The sequence below is a fragment of the Ranitomeya imitator genome, chromosome 1, assembly GCF_032444005.1.
Source record: "Ranitomeya imitator isolate aRanImi1 chromosome 1, aRanImi1.pri, whole genome shotgun sequence".
Taxonomy (NCBI): Eukaryota; Metazoa; Chordata; class Amphibia; order Anura; family Dendrobatidae; genus Ranitomeya; species Ranitomeya imitator.
Window position 1 is genome coordinate 1,141,955,795 of NC_091282.1, and position 13,622 is coordinate 1,141,969,416.

The window sequence follows — 13,622 nt, forward strand, 5'->3', positions numbered from 1 at the left end:
CCTGTCATCAAAAACCTGAGCATAAGGAGGGCATATTGACAGGGCTTGTAAATTACTTACGCGCCGATGTTAAGGCTACCAGTAGAACTGTTTTAAGGGTAAGTAACTTAGGTGATAACTCAAAAGGGTCTTTAGTTAGGGCTTCTTAAGGTAACTTCACACACAACGATTTCGTTAACGATATCGTTGCAACGTCACGCTTTTGGTGATGTAGCAACGATCCCGCTAACGATCTCGTTATGTGTGACAGCAACCAACGATCAGGCCCCTGCTGGGAGATCGTTGGGTGCTGGGTAATGATCAGGACCTTTTTTTGGTCGCTGATCACCTGCTGTCATCGCTGGATCGGCGTGTGTGTTTACTTGTAACCAGGGTAAATATCGGGTTACTAAGCGCAGGGCCGCGCTTAGTAACCTGACATTTTCCCTGTCACGTTCCCCGCCATCACTGACTGTCAGCGCCGGCCGTAAAGCAGAGCACAGCGGTGACGTCACCGCTGTGCTCTGCTTTACGGCCGGCGCTGACAGTCAGTGCGGGAAGCTGACAGCGGGGGACGTGACAGACATCGGAATGTGAGTATGTAGTGTTTTATTTTTTTTACTTTTACAATGGTAACCAGGGTAAATATCGGGTTACTAAGTGCGGCCCTGCACTTAGTAACCCGATGTTTACCCTGGTTACCCGGGGACTTCTGCATCGTTGAAACAGTTTCAACGATGCCGAAGTCGTTCCCCTGATCGTTGGTCGCTGGAGAGAGCTGTCTGTGTGACAGCTCCCCAGCGAACACACAACGACTTACCAACGATCACGGCCAGGTCGTATCGCTGGTCGTGATCGTTGGTAAGTCGTTTAGTGTAACGGTACCTTGAGACTAAATTTACATCCCAAGGAGGGATTTTTAGGATAATGACCGGTCGAGATCTACCACAAGTTTTTATGAACAGTGAAACCCATCTATTTGAGACAAGATCACAGTTGTATAGGGCCCCCAAGGCTGAAACCTGAACTTAAAAGGTGCTGGTTGCTAACCCAAGATGTAATCCTGCTTGCAGAAATTCTAGGATGGGACAGACTGGAGCAACTGCACCCAATGGTTCACCCACGAAGTTAAGAAATTTTTTTCATGTCCTACCATAGATCCTAGAGGTTATAGGTTTTCTGCTTTTCAATATGGTGGAGATTAATCCTGGTGAGAATCCTTGGCGACTTAGTAATGTCCTCTCAAATTCCAGGCTGCCAGATGGAAGCCCTTCACCTGAGAGTGGGTCACTGGGCCCTGGGTTAGCAGGTCTGGAACTTCCGGCAGAAACCATGGGTCTGTTACCAACATCTGCCTTAGAAGGGAGAACCATGGTCTCCTTGGCCAAAATGGAGCTATGAGGATTATTTTAGCTCGATCCTCTCTGATCTTCCGGACCACAGCTGGAATCATCACTATCGGAGGGAATACGTAGGCCAGAGAGAACTACCAGGGTATCAGTAGGGCATCTACTGCAAAAAGATGTTCTCTTGGATTTAAGGAGCAGAACTTTTTTACTTTTTTGTTGTGCGAGTTGGCAAACAAGTCTATTCCTGGTGGTGCTCCAGGCTTGAGCTTTTTGGTGGAATACCTGGGGATTTAGGGACCATTCCCCCTGTTTCAAGCCTCTGCGACTCAGGAAGTCTGCTTGTGTGTTTTCTATGCCCCTGATGTGTAGTGCCATCAGGGATGATAGGTGTTGTTCTGACAACTGAAAGAGTAGATTTGATACTTCCATGAGGCCTCTGGACCTCGTCCCCCCCTGATGATTGGTATACGCCACCACTGCTCGATTGTCTGTCATGATTCGAGTATGGCGGCCCCGGAGCAAAGGGAGAAAATGTCTTAGGGCTTTTTCCACTGCCCATAGATCTTTTTCGTTTGAACCATGGTTCCTTTCTAGCAAGGACCAGGTTCCGTGTACGGAGAGATCTCAGGTGAGCCCCCAACCTGTACTGCTTACTCGGTCGTGATGATGTCTCTGACCATTTTTTGCTACTGGACCCCCATTGTCAGATGATCTTTCACCGTCCACCAAACTAGGGATTCCCTTACGCCCAGGGAGAGACATAGATTTCCTTCTAAATGACCTCTTAACAGTCTTTGAGCTGAGAGAACTTCCCACTGCAGTTGTCTTAAGTGGAATTGTGCCCATCCTACTGCCAGAATACACAATGTTGACGAGCCTAGTAGGGACATCGCCTTTCTTAGAGTCATTGCTGGTTGATGTATTGCTGTACCAGCCAGGTTTATTATCTTGGCTACTTTGTTTTCTGGAAGAAGGCAGAGCTGACGCTTGGAGTCCAGCATTAACTCCAGGAAGGACTGTAGTTTTACTGGTACTGGTGGCACCATCTCCTGAACACCAGCAAGGACTGATATATCTATGTGAGTATCTTGATATACACTGTTCTTATTGTTATGAGCATTATTAGGTAGTGGGAGCCGGGTATGCCACTATGGCTTGATGTCCCTCATGGGGTACCTGAGGTATTGCTCTCTGACTCCCAACTAGAACTTTGCTAGTCCTATGAATGTACTGATGTGTGTATTATTATTTTTTCTGTAATGCTGTCTGTTCAGTAGTGGTGCCACGTATATTTGTTTGGCTCACATTTCGAGCACTTTTTTGGCTACCAGATTTTACATTGTGTATGTTTCTATTGTTTTTAAGCTATATTTTTTCTATTCTAATAAAGATTTGTTCTAGATATGCATCTTTTTGTATATGCTTTCCCAGCTCCATTAGAGTTGATGTTACCACTGTTACTTGATGGGTGCAGTGGGACTCTGATCTCCCTATTACAAGGAAATCGTCCAGGTATGGGACAATTACTACATCCCGGGACCGGAGGTATGACATTACTTCCACCATTACTTTGGTGAAGACCCTGGGAGCTGTAGACAGGCCGAATGGAAGGGCTGTATATTGGTATTGCTTTATCTGATTTTGAATATAGAGAGCTACTCTCAAGTATTTCCGATATTCCTGATGTACTGAGATATGGTAATACGCATCTCTTAAGTCTAATACTGCCATAAAGCAGTGTTGGAAGAGAAGTTTTGTGGTCGAGTTGATAGACTCCATCTTGAAAGAGTAGTTCTCTACCGATTGATTGAGCTTCCTTAGATTGACTATAGTTCTCCAAGAGCCATCCGGTTTTTGGATTAAAAAGAGGGGGGAATAGAATCCGCCTCTTTCTTCTCGAGCCGAGACTTCCTGAAGAACATTTTTGTGAATGAGTCCCAAGACCCCCGTCTCCAGGGCAGATTGCTCCTGCTGAGACCTTTTTCGGGGTGTTATTATTAAGTTTTGCCTGGGTGGACGAATTAATTTTATTTTTAGGCTGTCTTTGATAATATTTAAAACCCAGGCACTGGGGGAGATGTTTATCCAGGCCGGGAAGAAGAGGGAGAGCCTTCCTCTCACCTCTGGCATAATGTCATTGGGGGGGATTTTTTTGCTGATGTAGAGGGCCCTTTAAACATGTAGCCCGATCCTCTTTTATCCTTAAAGTCCCAATTTTTCCTCTCCCCTGGGGGGGTGACCTCTGTTAAATCTTCTCCGAAAGAAAGGTTTTTGGAATCTTTAGGGATATTGGGAAAGACTTTATTTTTATCCCCTGCATGTTCCAGGATCTCTTCTAATTTTTTGCCAAAAAGGAGTTGGCCGTCACATGGAATGGAGCACAGATTATGTTTAGATGGCAAATCCCCCGGACAACCCTTGAGCCAAAGGGCTTTTCATGCCGCATTGGACAAGCTTGCTGCTCTAGCTGTTAGTCTTGCAGAATCTGCGGAAGAGTCTGCCAAAAAAGCTGCTGCTCCTTGCATTAAGGATATGTTTGCAAGGATGTCATCTCTAGGTACTTTGTCCCTTAGCTGATCCTCTATCTGCTGTAGCCAGACCATGAGCACGGGCCATACATGTTCCAGCAATCGCTGGCTTTAGGCCCCCCCGCTGAGGCTTCCCAGATGTGTCTCAGAAAACTATCTGTGTTTTTTATCAAGCGGGTCTTTTAGAACACCCGAGTCTTCTAATGGAAAGGACGATCTTTTTAAACATTTGGCTACTGCACCGTCAATTTTAGGGATCTTCTCCCAGGATTCAGAGTCTTTTTCCTCAAAAGGATATCTCCTTTTGGATGAAGAAGGCAAAGTACCCATTTTTTTCAGGTATTTTCCACTCTTTCTCAATCAATGCTTTGATTTTCGCATTGACCGGAAGCGTTTCCTTTTCTCTTCTAAGCCACCAAACATGACATCTTTTAGTGACCTAGGTGTCTTCTCCTCCTTAAGACCCCTTGCAGATCTAACTGCTTTAACTAATTTGTCTACGTCCTCGGTTGGAAAACATGGACGACCTCCTGAATCACTGTCTGAGGAGGAATCTGAAGACTGGATAAAGGCAGACTCTGTAGACGCCTTGCGGCTTTTCCTCCTCGGTTTATTAAGGGCTATTTTTAAGGAGTCTTTTATTTCAGCCTGTATTATGGCTTTAAGGAAAGTGGCGAAATTAGAGGTTTCTTCCTGTATGGTTTTATTAATGCAGTTAGCACAGGGATCCTTCTGCCACTGAACTGCAAGCGGGACTTTACAAAGGGCACACTCTCGGTTCTTTGTTTTACCGCTAGACTTCCTCGACCCTAGTGATCAAAATAGAAAAAATGGACCCTGTTATAAGGGTGACATTCACGTAGATCACTCACCACCGCTGACAATCAAGGGCACCGGTTTTGGAGGCTGGACAGATGCACGTGCAGCATCCCTTCTGGACGCCGAAGAGTCTTGCCGGACAGGACTGCTGCTCCTACCACTTGAGTGGCTGCTTCTGGTATGCTGGTGGCTCGGCAAGGCATCTGGCGAGAGCTCCTGCTGCTGCTGCTGTGATGGCTGCTGCTCTTGCTGCCCCACTTCCATATTGAAGTTTCTGGGCACGAGTGCGTCTTCTGTGGTCATCACCCCTTTTATGGGGGATCCACTGCACTCCCCGCCTCCTCCGGTGCCCAATAGTGGCCCCTCTGCCGCGCTGCCGGAGTCCTTTTCCACTGGCCGGCTTTATCTTCATGGGCGCCGCCATCTTGGATCCGACACGACGCGGGCACGCCCATTTCCAACATGCCTTGCGCGTGACGTCAGATGGGCGACCCAGAAGCGGCAGCCGCACCTGGGCGCAGGCAGAGAGAGGAGGGCGGCGTGGCAGCCACGGAAGGACCTGCAGATGGCGCATCCAGAACCTGAACTCTGACGCACAGGCGCTGCCTGTTCTTCCACGCCGGGACTGGAGCTGGGTAAGTGGAACTTCACCGCCGTGTTCAGCACGAGGGTTCCTGTCAGGAGAGGAAACCCAACTGAAGCGACAGAGGTACCGCCCTTTTATTTTCAGTAGGGTTTCCTGTCCTGACTGGGCGGATCCCCTCTCTCAGGTGTGCCGTCATGGGGGAAGGGAAAATATTGTTATATTATTCAAGAAAATAGTAAACTTAATCTAAGATTCTGTGCGGAGACAGAAGATGTTTAACAACTATGCCGATAGAAACAATATGCTTAAAAAGTAGAAAATACAAAAGGTGGCAACATTTTCGAATTAATAGAGATTTTGAGTTCTTGATGAGAATATGATGTGATTAATACATGGAAAACTGAGTAAATGTTCAAATGTAATTTCGGGGGGAGGATATTTTTAGGAAGAAGAATATCCTTAATATAATTAGCTAAATGTTTCTAATATAATGTGCCCTTTTGTTTGCATGTCAAATAAAAAAGGGAAAAAAAAGAAAAGAAAAAAAAAAGAATACAATGCAGTAAAATGTTTGCACGGTATATAAGGTAACGTTGCCAGCTGTAAAGCTTGCAGGGTCAGGCTGAGTGTTCGTTCCCCCACAGTTTGGCTGACTCTCGCACCCAGACAACAGGTACATTGCAAATTAATTTTTCAGCATGAGAGCAATTAATCAAATCAGAGAAATTCTTCTGGTGAAGAAAATATCTTAACATGCTGAAAGCTATAGAGACAGCATAAAGGTGCCAAGTATATGTGTGCGCACACGCCCAAGGTCACAAGAAGCCAACTGCTCTAAAAGCTCCATTAACTTGTTATTATAAAGTGCTGAGATTAACAGAGCCGAGCTAGAAAGTCTGACTAAAGGCTAGTGCAACTCCGTGCAAACACACAGTAAAATAATGTCCTGGTTATTCTATAGAAATAGGGCATCAGGGCGACTCAGTGGTCAGCACTGTAACCTTACAGCGCTTGGTCTGACCAAGAACAAAATCTGAAAGAAGTTTGTATGTTCTCCGCATATTTAAATAGTCTCCTCCAGGTTGTACAGTTTTCATCCACACTCCAAAGACAAAGTGATAGGGAGTTTAGAAAGTGAGCCCTAATGGGGAGAGCTATAAAGATGTCGGTAAAGAAATGTTGAATTACTGGTATTATATAGTCGAGTATAAGTCGAACCGAGTATAAGCTGAGGCACCTAATTTTGCCACGAAAAACTGGGAAAAATTTATTGACTCGAGTATAAGCCGGGTAAGCATTGTCCCCTCATCCCTATCCTGGTATGTATGGCTCTCCATCCCTATCATTGTATACATGGTTCCTATTAAAAAAAAACAACACACACATCCTACTTACCTTCCGTGTGCGCCCTCGCTGCATCTCGTTCCGGTGCCAGCAACTCTATGGGAGTGGAGAGACTTGAATATTCATTCCCTTAATGAGCTGGGCCACGTGATCGCTTGGCCGGAAGAGCTTCTGGCACCGGAAGGAGATGCAGAGAGGGCGCGCACGGTAGGTGAGTAGGATGTGTGCTGGAAGCCGGCGGCTGTAACGATGTGCGCTATAAGAGAAATGAATATTCACTGGCAGCGCAGTGAATATTCATTTCTCTTTAGCAGAGGGCACAGGCTTTAGCTCTGCCGTTCCCCCTCTCTTGCCGTCTTTCTGGGGCAATGACTCCTATATAAGCTGAGGGGGGCGTTTTCAGCACAAAAAAATGTACTGAAAAGCTCGGCTTATACATGAGTATATACGGTAAATGAAATAAATAAATAGATATTAATTGTGGGTCCAATTTGTGGGATTGCGATTAGGGCCAGATTATGGGAAAGGCAAGTGGAGGTCATAGTCCTGGCGCCTCCACCTACTGCCAAATATTTTTTTCATACTTGGCTAAGCATCCTTCATTTAGAAATGGTTACAGGGAGCTAGTCGCACCAACGCCACCATGGACCAGACTCATTTTAATCTGTACTGTGACTGTGTAACGAGCAATATCAAATGCCATATATTATATAATGATCATTATCTCTTATTTCTCGCTCTCTCTTTATCTAGGTTGTCCAAAAGAGATGGACACAGGCTTATGCCAACAGGCTATGAGTATGAGGAATAGGTGGGGAACTGGTGTGTACAGGAAATGTGCTTAGTATGTACCAAGAATGATGCCATTAAACGGAACCTAACAGGTGACACATGCTGCCCAAACTGTGTGCAGCATGTATCAGGTACTGGCTGTACGATCTCAGCCGTGTATGGTTGACTGCGGCATTTCAGAGAAAAACATACTTTTGAGAGCCGCGGGGGTCCGAGCCGCATGGCTAACTAGTCTTACAGGCGGGTCCCTGGAGGATTCTCACCGCCCGCTAACAGTGACTGCTTATGTGCGCGTATAGGTAGAGACTTGTCAGTCACTGTCGGCCGGCGGGGAAAAGCCACCGAGGACCCGAATGTACGACTAGTACACAGTGCGGCTCAGTCCCCGGCAGGTATGCAGGTATTAAAAGTATGATCACAAACATACATGACTGATCGTACAGCCAGTGCCTGATACATGCTGTCCACGGTTTGGGCAGCATGTATCGCCCGTCAGGTTCCCTTTCATTGTGCTGACACTTTATTTTCCCTGCATATAATCTAATATATACCTTAACGAAAATAGATTATGAATAAAGAACAGAACTCATTTTATCACTCCATTACAGAGAGACCCACCTAAGTGTTGTCCTGTTTGCATTGTCTTGAAGATCACCTGGGTCGAAAAGCTGCGATTCTTTCAGACCAAGCTCTTTACAGCCCCGTAAGAATAATGTTACGTTGTCCTACAATAAAAATAGGATTAAGAATAAATAAAGTCAAAAAGTATTTTTAATTTTCCTTTAAGATGAATAATCTATGACAAATATACAGAGCTGAAATTCATAATGAAATATTAATGTAATGAACTGCATAGATATAACACAGTAGAGGAACAAATACTTTTACATAACTAAACAAAAAAAAATAAAAATCTCCCATTGGTGCAATTACCTAGCTGCAGGAAGAAATAGAGTGTCATAAGAATGGCTTCTTTTTTTCCATTATTTTCTTAGCAGTGTAAGCAGCTTAGAGCATTATGCAAGAAGGCCGGGAGCAGCTGATCTCAAGTATAGCTCATATGTAACCTTCATGAATGGAGAGCAGCTGTCTGCCCTCTTTATAGAAGACGCGGAAGTGCCAAAGCGGAAATGCCAACTAAGGCAATGCTACCCCAGTGTACTGGGCCATGCTACTCTCCGTATGAAGACAGAAAGCAAACAAGATTTATTTTAAAAAAAAAAGTGGCAATTCCTTACACCATTATAGTGGGCACAATCACAAAAATCATCCTCATGACCAACTATGCAACCAGAACCGCTGCCGTGTTATGCCGATACAACCTGCCATTCCAGTCACTCCTTCTGCCCTGGAGTTGTCTCAGGGTCATTAGCCCTAATTAGCACTAGACATGGAATGTAGAGCCGCGTGTGGTCATACTCTAGCAATAACAGCTCATAGTATGATGACGTGCGGGGATGAAAGGAACTGGATGTATGTAGGAGATCAGCATCCTTCACAGAATATTTCAGTTTTTCAATATTGGGATTTTTAGCTCCTTTTATTTCAACAGAACTTGTCTTATTGGTTCCAGTGACTGAATTAGGAAAAATTAAGACTTTTACAGAGTAACTAGTACCATGTGGTGTGCAGAAGTTACCACTCCGCCATGGCACAGAAAAAAATATTGTGGCGCCAGGGTGCACTTAACCTCTGTTTCCTGGTAGTGTGGTGGTAATGTGGTGCCCTCTGGATAGTCCAGAAAACAGGGAGGACACAGGGGCAGTTGATAACATTTACTTGCTGTAAGATTACACAGGTATATCCAGATGATTGAGCAGAGATTCAATTCCCACGCAGCAATCATAGCTACTATCCAGAGGAGTAATGCAGATGTATATCAGGTGCAGTGATTACTGATCTTCATTTTCTGCTTGCTTGCACAATCCTTCACACACTATTGTCTGTAGCTTTGGTTCCTCACGGGAGATGTCGCTGCTCCCCTACCTGATCCCTTGCATACAGGAGTTGCGGCTGCTCCCCTACTGGCAACTGGGTCACGCATGGGTGAATCCAAGAAATAAAGATGTTGACATGTCATCAGTAGATATCAGCGGCAGCTGCAGCCGGGATCGTGCAATGTGGACGGAGCAGTCAGAGATAGCGCCTCTCACAGGCACACATGGCAGCAGAAGGTATTGACAAAAATACTTTGTTAAAAGTGTAAATCAATGGGGGCATTATACAATGTAGTGACTAGTTATGAGCGAGTGTACTCGTTGCTCTGGTTTTCCCGAGCACGCTCGGGTGGTCTCCGAGTATTTGTGACTGCTCATAGATTAAGATTTGATCGCCTCAGCATCATGATTTGCGGCTACTAGACAGCTTGAACACATGTGGGGATTCCCTAACCCCCAGGCAACCCCCACATGTACTCAGGCTGGCTAGTAGCTGTAAATCATTCAGCTGCCGCGATGAAAACTAAATCTCCGAACACTATCAAATACTCGGAGGTCACCCGAGCGTGCTGGGGAAAACCCGAGCAACGAGTACACTCGCTCATCACTAGTAATGACCCCCTCTTTGAGGGTCAACTTAAAGGGAATCTGTCAGAAGGTTTTTGCGGTGAATCTGATAGCAGCATGATTTAGGGGCAGTTAGCCTAATTCCAGAAATATCGCTTATTGGGCTGCTTAGTGCAATTTTAATAGAATCCCTGTTTTCTCTGTTGTCAGAGAAGCAGTGCTAGAATGCTGAGCTGTGTATAACCCCGCCCACTTCCTTGATTGGAAGTCTCCTCTGTAAGCTGTACATTATCAGCAACCTGCCAATCAGTGGTGGGGGAGGGGTTACACAGATTAGACTGGCCGCTATGCACTGAGATCTAGTCCTTTATTGATAATGTTCTGCTGATAAAACTCTGATTATGTTGAGACTACAACACATAGTCCAGAAAGTGTCAAGTCCTACTGCTTTCAGAATAAATAGCAAAAACCCGCTGACAGATTGCCTTGAATGAAAAGGTCACAGGCATTTTTTTTCTTATAACCCCAATTATGTATGTAATATAGAATAATTATTAAAATACTAATTGTATTATTTAAAATCAGATATATGGCGCTAATAATTCCACAGAACTTTACAGACATCAGTATTGCTGTCTCTGTTGCCTAATAAACAAGCAATCCCTGCATGTGTAACACCTGTGAGATATGCAGACGTGGGGACTCAAGCACATTTATTCGAGCAAGCGGAAAATACTCGATTAGGACACAAGCATGCTCGGATAACACCTTATCCGACCTTGCTCACTCATCTCTAAAAACAACCACTGCCTCACAAGTTGTGAGCCAGCGAAGTAGAAAAGTGGTCACATGGGCCAGAAGTGGATCGGATATGGCACTGGAAACGAAGGAAGATTTTAATCGGTTCTATATACTTACACTACATCTATCTATCTATATATATAATTGTCTAAGGGTTTTTCTGTCTGTCTGTCTGTCTGTCTGTCCTGGAAATCCCGCATCTCCGAATGGTCGAGGTCGCCAGGCCTCGACCAATCAGCGACGGGCACAGTCTGCCGCGAATTTGCCTCAACCAATCAGCGACGGGCACAGTCTGCCGCGAATTTGCCTCGACCAATCAGCGACGGGCACAGTATTGACGTAGATGTCATAATGGTTGCCATGGCGACGATGATGTCATAAAGGTTGCCTCGACCAATCAGCGACGGGCACAGTCTGCCGCGAATTCTGGAATCATCACTGTCCATATACTACGGGGACATGCATATTCTAGAATACCCGATGCGTTAGAATCGGGCCACAATCTAATATATATATATATATAATCGTCTAAGGGGTACTTCTGTCTGTTTTTCTGTCTGTCACGGAAATCCCGTGTTGCTGATTGGTTGCGGCCGGTAGGCTGCGACCAATCAGTGACAGGCACAGTCCCGCCGCGTATTTGCCCCTTCCTACTCTGTCAGTGCCCCCGCTATACTCCCCTCCAGTCAGCGCTCACACAGGGTTAATGGCTGCGTTACACCGCGTTATGCCGTGGTGTAACACAGTCCGTTAACGTTGCTATCAACCCTGTGTACACTCAATTCAACCAAGAATAAAATGTGAAAAAAAAAATCCTTAAATAAGTCACTGAAGTATTTCAGTTATTATATGTGCCCCTATGTAAATATATCTGTCTCGGCAGGTCGACCTCACGTGATCTGCTGTCTAGCAGCAGTGGTCGGGCTCACAGCAATGAAATGTAATCTCTTAAGAATGGATCATTTTAATAAGTAGTAAATTGAAAACAAATTGGTTTTTACAGTCACTATCTGACAATATTCAACTATGAAGATTGAAATAACCCTTTAATGCATAGGCAGATAAGGGGGCTTCCTCAGGAATTAAAATGTGCATGTCAGTCATCATACAAGGTACTGGCACCAATAGGCTGTAAGCCGGACACTGTGCACTACATGCACCTGTGTGACAGACACCTACCCTGTACAGGCTTTTTCCGTGTGCATCTATGACACTAAGAACCAGCAGCATAGCTATCGGGGGCAGAGGGGACTGTTATTCTGGGCCCCCTGTTCTGAGGAGACCACCCGGAGCTACGCTAACCTTAACCGTATCGGGGTGAGCAGCTCAAAGTTATAGTGAAGCTGTGCAGTAGAGCGAGGAGACATGATGTCCCTGTACTACCGCTCTCTGTTCTTTAAGCCTGCAGAACGACCAAGGCACCGAAGCACGCACAAGATGTCCCGGCGCGGTGACGTCAGCCCGGTGAGGGCCATTATACAATGTGGGAGCCAGTAAACAGTTTGAGGGCTACAGTGGGAGGCCATCAAAGTGTGGGGACTTCTGAGGAGGCCGTTATACAGTGTGGGTAATTCTACTATGTTTTGGTGGACCAGTGGGGACATCATACTCTTATGTAAAAAGGAGCAGTGGGCCCAATATATTGTGTATATATGGGTGCTGCAGGGACTTTATGCTGTGTATATAGGAGCTGTACATTGGGAGACACTGAGGAAGTTGTTAAATGGTGACTTAAGCATTATTGTTATGGGGCAGTCAGTATTATAGCCATCAAAGTTGCAAAATGTGGACACTGTTTTCTAGGGCATTAATATTTTCTAGGGAGCAATTTTACCATCTAGAGGGCACAAATGGAGATATTATAACTATGTAAAGGGCACAATGTTCCGGACTATTATGTGAGGGACTAAGAGGAGCACGTTTTTTGTGATACACAGCAGGTGCAGTAATAGGGACACATACAGAAGAAGCTCAGTATTGAGGAATCAGTAGGATGAGGCATTTGTGCAAGTTGGAGATAGATCGGGAAGGTTGTTGTGAGTTCTGTTTTTGGGCTCCCTCTGGTGGTTACTGATGGTACTGGGTGACTTGTGTTATCTGCGGTCTCTGGTGTCCACCTGTTCCATCAGGTTATGGGAGTTTCCTATTTAACCTGGCTTTTTTGTCATTTCCTCGCCGGCTATCAATGTAATCAGCGTGTCTTTTTACCTCTGCTACCTGCGTCTGTTATCTTCAGGACAAGCTAAGTTTTGATTTTCCTGTTCCACGTTTTGCTTTATTTTTGTCTTAGTCCAGCTTGCTGATATGTGATTCCTTGCTGCTGGTTGCTCTAGTGGGCTGAAATTACTCCTCATGTTCCATGAGTTGGCACATGAGTTCAAGTAATTTCAGGATGGTTTTTTGAAGGGTTTTTCGCTGACCGCGCAGTTCACTTTTGTATCCTCTGCTATCTAGCTTTAGCGGGCCTCATTTTTGCTGATTCTATTTTCATAACTACGTATGTGCTTTCCTCTCATTTCACCGTTATTACATGTGGGGGGCTGCTATTTCTGTGGGGTGTTTCTCTGGAGGCAAGTGAGGTCTGTGTTTCTTCTAATAGGGGAAGTTAATCCTTCGGCTGGCGCGAGACGTCTAGGAATCATCGTAGGCATGTTCCCCGGCTACTGCTAGTTGTGTGTTTAGGTTCAGGATCGCGGTCAGCTCAGGTTCCATCACCCTAGAGCTTGTTTTGTTTTTGTGCTTGTCCTTTTGTGATTCCCTGCCATTGGGATCATGACAGTATAGCTGGCCAAAAAAAAATTGGTCATCGTTTTGGCTGAAGTAGGAGGAAAAGTAGTCTGAGGAAGTTTTTTTTTTTTTTTCCCCCTCCTCAGTGTTTGCTGCCTAGCCTTAATTGCAGCTTGGCTGCTCCTTTCCTCCT

The 13,622-nt window shown here is 45.3% G+C and overlaps 1 protein-coding gene across 1 annotated transcript in view; it reads right to left on the bottom strand.

Moving 5' to 3' along the window:
• LIMCH1 (LIM and calponin homology domains 1) overlaps positions 1-13,622 on the bottom strand; it is a 366,814-nt gene that overhangs the window by 130,240 nt on the left and 222,952 nt on the right. The window contains exon 4 of the mRNA XM_069744541.1: positions 8,016-8,122. Within this exon, the coding sequence (XP_069600642.1) occupies positions 8,016-8,122 (107 nt within the window). The remainder of the gene's footprint in view (positions 1-8,015; positions 8,123-13,622) is intronic.